At 47.7% G+C, this 4,532-nt stretch overlaps 1 protein-coding gene across 1 annotated transcript in view; it reads left to right on the forward strand.

Annotated features, from left to right (window-relative positions):
• Positions 1 to 981: 981 nt before the first annotated feature.
• The window catches only part of PIAS4 (protein inhibitor of activated STAT 4), a 15,769-nt gene continuing 12,218 nt past the window's right edge, over positions 982 to 4,532 (forward strand). Inside the window, exon 1 of the mRNA XM_057387614.1 lies at positions 982 to 3,347. Coding sequence (XP_057243597.1) covers positions 2,915 to 3,347 — 433 coding nt within the window. The 5' untranslated portion in view covers positions 982 to 2,914. The remainder of the gene's footprint in view (positions 3,348 to 4,532) is intronic.

Here is a 4,532-nt window from a genome sequence, read left to right on the forward strand (position 1 = left end):
GTCTGAGCCCTGGTTTGGGGTTCCCACAGGTTTTCGGTGGGGTCTGAGCCCTGGTTTGGGGGTTCCCACAGGTTTTTGGTGAGGTCTGAGCCCTGGTTTGGGGTTCCCACAGGTTTTTGGTGGGGTCTGAGCCCTGATTTGGGGTTCCCACAGGTTTTCTGTGCGGTCTGAACCCTGGTTTGGGGTTCCCACAGGTTTTTGGTGGGGTCTGAGCCCTGATTTGGGGTTCCCACAGGTTTTCGGTGGGGTCTGAGCCCTGATTTGGGGTTCCCACAGGTTTTCTGTGCAGTCTGAACCCTGGTTTGGGCTTCCCACAGGTTTTTGGTGGGGTCTGAGCCCTGGTTTGGGGTTCCCACAGGTTTTCGGTGGGGTCTGAGGCCTGGTTTGGGGTTCCCACAGGTTTTCAGTGCGGTCTGAGCCCTGTTTTAGGGGTTCCCACAGGTTTTTGGTGAGGTCTGAGCCCTGGTTTGGGGTTCCCACAGGTTTTTGGTGGGGTCTGAGCCCTGTTTTAGGGGTTCCCACAGATTTTCAGTGGGGTCTGAGCCCTGGTTTAGGGGTTCCCACAGGTTTTCGGTGGGGTCTGAGCCCTGGTTTGGGGTTCCCACAGGTTTTTGGTGCAGGCTGAGCCCTGTTTTAGGGGTTCCCACAGGTTTTTGGTGCAGGCTGAGCCCTGGTTTGGGGTTCCCACAGGTTTTCAGTGGGGTCTGAGCCCTGGTTTGGGGGTTCCCACAGGTTTTCAGTGGGGTCTGAGCCCTGGTTTGGGGTTCCCACAGGTCTTCCATGGGGTCTGAGCCCTGGTTTAGGGGTTCCCACAGGTTTTCGGTGGGGTCTGAGCCCTGTTTTAGGGCTTCCCACAGGTTTTCGGTGGGGTCTGAGCCCTGGTTTGGGCTTCCCACAGGTTTTTGGTGGGGTCTGACCCCTGTTTTGGGGGTTCCCACAGGTTTTTGGTGGGGTCTGAGCAGTCCTACACGAGGTTTCCCTAGGGAGGAACACTCAGGAGTGTCGGGAATCTCAGCAATCCATCCATGAGCTCTCTCTGCTCACACCGAGCAGGTCGAGCCCTCAGTGACACGATTGTTTTGTCTGAGGATGTGCTGCTGCTCAAATCTCATCCTCCTGCTGGGCCTTAATTCCTTCAAAATGGAAACTTTTGGCTCCAGCTCTGCTTTCCACCCCATGAGACCTGGGTGAAGTGCTCTAGGAGCAATTCCTGCAGGAGGAATTCCTGTCTCCTYTGCTCCTGGTACCTCCTGCTGCTGTGTCTTGATGGATTTATCTTTCCAAATGCACCTTTTATCCTCAAATCCCTCAGGGAGAACAGCACACTCTCCATTTGCTAGCACAGTTTAATGATCCTGGTGAGATTCTATCMGACTTGAKGATCTTGGAGGCCTTTTCCAACCTTAACCATCCTTATTCTGTTTTTTAGTTGAAGAAAACTGAGGCACAAACCAGATTTCTCCAGGATTTCACAGATGGTGTCTAGTGGAGCAGCACCATAAATCCAGAGCTCTAAAATCCTGACTTTCTGGCAATTAAACATCTTTTCTCTCCTCTTTAGTCATCAGTCTTTTTTTTCCCCTCATCAGAGATATTTTGGGACGCATCACGACTCCCAAAAGTTCCAACTACAGACAGTGACATAACAGCTTTTGGGTTTTCAGATTAAATGACATATGTAAGGGAAAATGAGAAAATCAAATGGCATTTTCACTCTCATCTAATTCCCACACATCCAAACGTGGCTGTGAAATGTTTCTGGAAACAGTTGTAGCTTTCTTAATTTAAAAAAAAAATCATCTCTAGCTGTTTCATTCCAGGAAATTGTGATTGTTGGATTCCAGAGCAACCTGCCTTTAATGCTTTCTTTTCAATTTTTATTTAATTCAAGAGTGGGGTAGAGGTTGGGGAAGAGAGACCTGCTGGATCTTTGCTGGATTCTTTTTACTGGGGTTTCTTCTTGAATTCCCATATTCCCATAAACCAGGAAGGATATGGAGTGAATATCTAGCAAGTTTATTTCCAGGAAGACTTGAATTTTGAAAACCATGTATTTTATTAGCTGTTCTTTTTTTCAATTTTAAGGCTGTTTGGTGTTTCAGGAACTGAAATACCGACTTGACCAGGCTGGAGATTTGGGTTTAACAACAAGAATTCCTGGATTCTGATGGGAAGTTGCCTTGTGGCCTTTGAATCTGCTGACAGTTACAGGCCTGAAGTGCCACAGAGAGGCAATTTTGGAAGGCTGAGATGGGTTTTGTTGCTTATCAAGCACTGACACTGATAATTCCAATGCAACACCAAGGCTGCGATCGCAGGGGAGTGCTTGGCATTGTTCTCCTGGGAACACACTGCTCTCTTTAATAATCTGAATATCCTTCTGTACTCTGAAATGTGTGGTGTTTTTAAAGCTCCTCTGGATGTGGGGGTGATTCTGGAGGGKTTTTCCCATTCAGGTGCACTGGAATCCAGGATTGGCGGCCCCAGTTCACTTTAGCCTCACTCATGTTGATTTTTTTCCTGTTTGATGAAGTTTTCCGTGTTTTCCTGGGATCTTTGGATGCCTTGGGCTGGTGAAGTTCATGGGTTCTTTTCACAAATGAGGACTCTTGGTTCACATCTTCTTTGTGGCCACTCCTGCTTCCAGCTGACCTGTCCTGAGGACGCTTAGCATCTACCAAAGGGATTTTTGAGTCATTTGATGACTGTCCTGGTGTTTTTCTAATTTAGGTGATATTTCAGTGGGTGATCTTTGTCTTTGTGTTGCTCAGACAAGAAGTGGGAACCAAATCAGGTGAACAGGTTTGGGGTCATTCTTTGAGGGGGAATTTTTAATTCTAGTTGAAAAAGTGAGAACTGAACCTTTGCCTTTGATAACTATGAGAACATCTTTTAATTTTTTATCCCCTAGAACATGGTGATGAGTTTCCGAGTCTCAGATCTTCAGATGTTGCTGGGTTTTGTTGGCAGGAGTAAAAGCGGACTAAAACACGAACTAGTGACCCGAGCTTTGCAGCTGGTCCAGTTTGACTGCAGCCCTGAGGTGTTCAAGAAGATCAAGGAGCTCTACGAGACCCGTTACAACAAGAAGGGCTCGGACGTGGCGCAGCCGCCGCCGCCGCCGCCGCMGCACCGGGCGGAATCGCTGCCCCTTCACTCGTCCTACGAGCGCGGCAGCGCCGTGCCCCGGACTCTGCCCACCACCAACATTGACTATCCTGCCCTCTATGGCAAATACCTGAACGGACTGGGCAGGTTGCCCCCCAAAGTGGCCAAGCCCGAGGTTCGCTTGGTGAAGTTGCCCTTTTATACCACTCTGGACGAGCTGTTGAAGCCGACAGAATTAGGTGAGTTTGGTGTCGGTGAAAAATCTGCATTTTGGAGGATTTGTGAATGGTGTGGCAGGAGAGGATGATGGATATGGTGGTGAGACCCCTCTGCCCCTTCTGCCTCCCCTCACGCTCAGAATTTACAGAATATTGATCTCACCAATGTTTAAAGGATGAAAACAGGAGAGTAGCTTTTTACATGTAGAAAGAGTGATGGGAAAGGTGTTTAAATAAAAGAGAAGAGATTTAGACGGGATATTGGGAAGGAATTCTTCCCTGGAGGGGGGTGAGGCCCTGGCCTGTGGCTGCCCCTGGATCCCAAGGCCAGGCTGGATGGGGATTGGAGCACCCTGGAATGGGGAAAGCTGTCCCTGCCCATGGGATGGAATGGGATGATCCTTCAGGTCCCTTCCCATCCCAGCCATCCCATGCTCCTGGGATTTTCTCTCCTCACACCTCAACTGTGGTCGCTTTGGGATGTAACTTGTATGCCCACCTTGTTTGGCTCCATGTTCTACACTAATGCTGGTTTCCAGCACTAAAAATACCTGACCTGAAGCATCCTATGGATGAAAGAGGCTGGCAACACCTCAGACTTTGGTTTTTACTTCTTTTTTCGTGCTTTTCATAGTTATTTTTGGGTGGTGCTGTGTATTTTGAGGGGCGTCCAGTAAAACTGGAGGAAGAGATTTTCTCTGGAGTGTGGAAAGTGAATTTTCATTATTTTAGTTTGGAGAAACAAAGAGCATTGTGACTGATGTTAAGTAGAATGTTCTGGAAACAAATCCAGCGTGTCCAGAGGAAAAGTCGTGTTCTGCTGAGCATCTCATAAATTCGTGTGGTAATGTCAGAATTCTCTACTAAATGATTCTACAACTTGAACTGGTCTGGCTTTACTGAAAAGAAAAAGGACTAATTAATCAGATTTTATATAATTTCTTCTTAATTTGAAGGCGTTAATGCTGTGACGAAAGAGCTGAGTGATGACAGAGTAAAGCTGAAGTGTTATAATTGTTTGGGGAATGGGTTTGTTCAGTGCTGAACGTGTGTTAGTCAGCAATTCCAAGATGGGATTTGGAAGGAAAACCRATTTCCAAGAGGTGGAATCATCCAGAGACAGAAGAGCCTGGATTTGCTCACTGTGGTTGTCAGATTTTGTTCAGAATTGCCATTAAATCTCCCCTCCATCAGCTCAGAATTGAG

Source organism: Malurus melanocephalus, unplaced genomic scaffold, assembly GCF_030028575.1.
Source record: "Malurus melanocephalus ecotype Western Australia unplaced genomic scaffold, MMel_1.1 scaffold_1274, whole genome shotgun sequence".
NCBI classification, from domain to species: Eukaryota; Metazoa; Chordata; class Aves; order Passeriformes; family Maluridae; genus Malurus; species Malurus melanocephalus.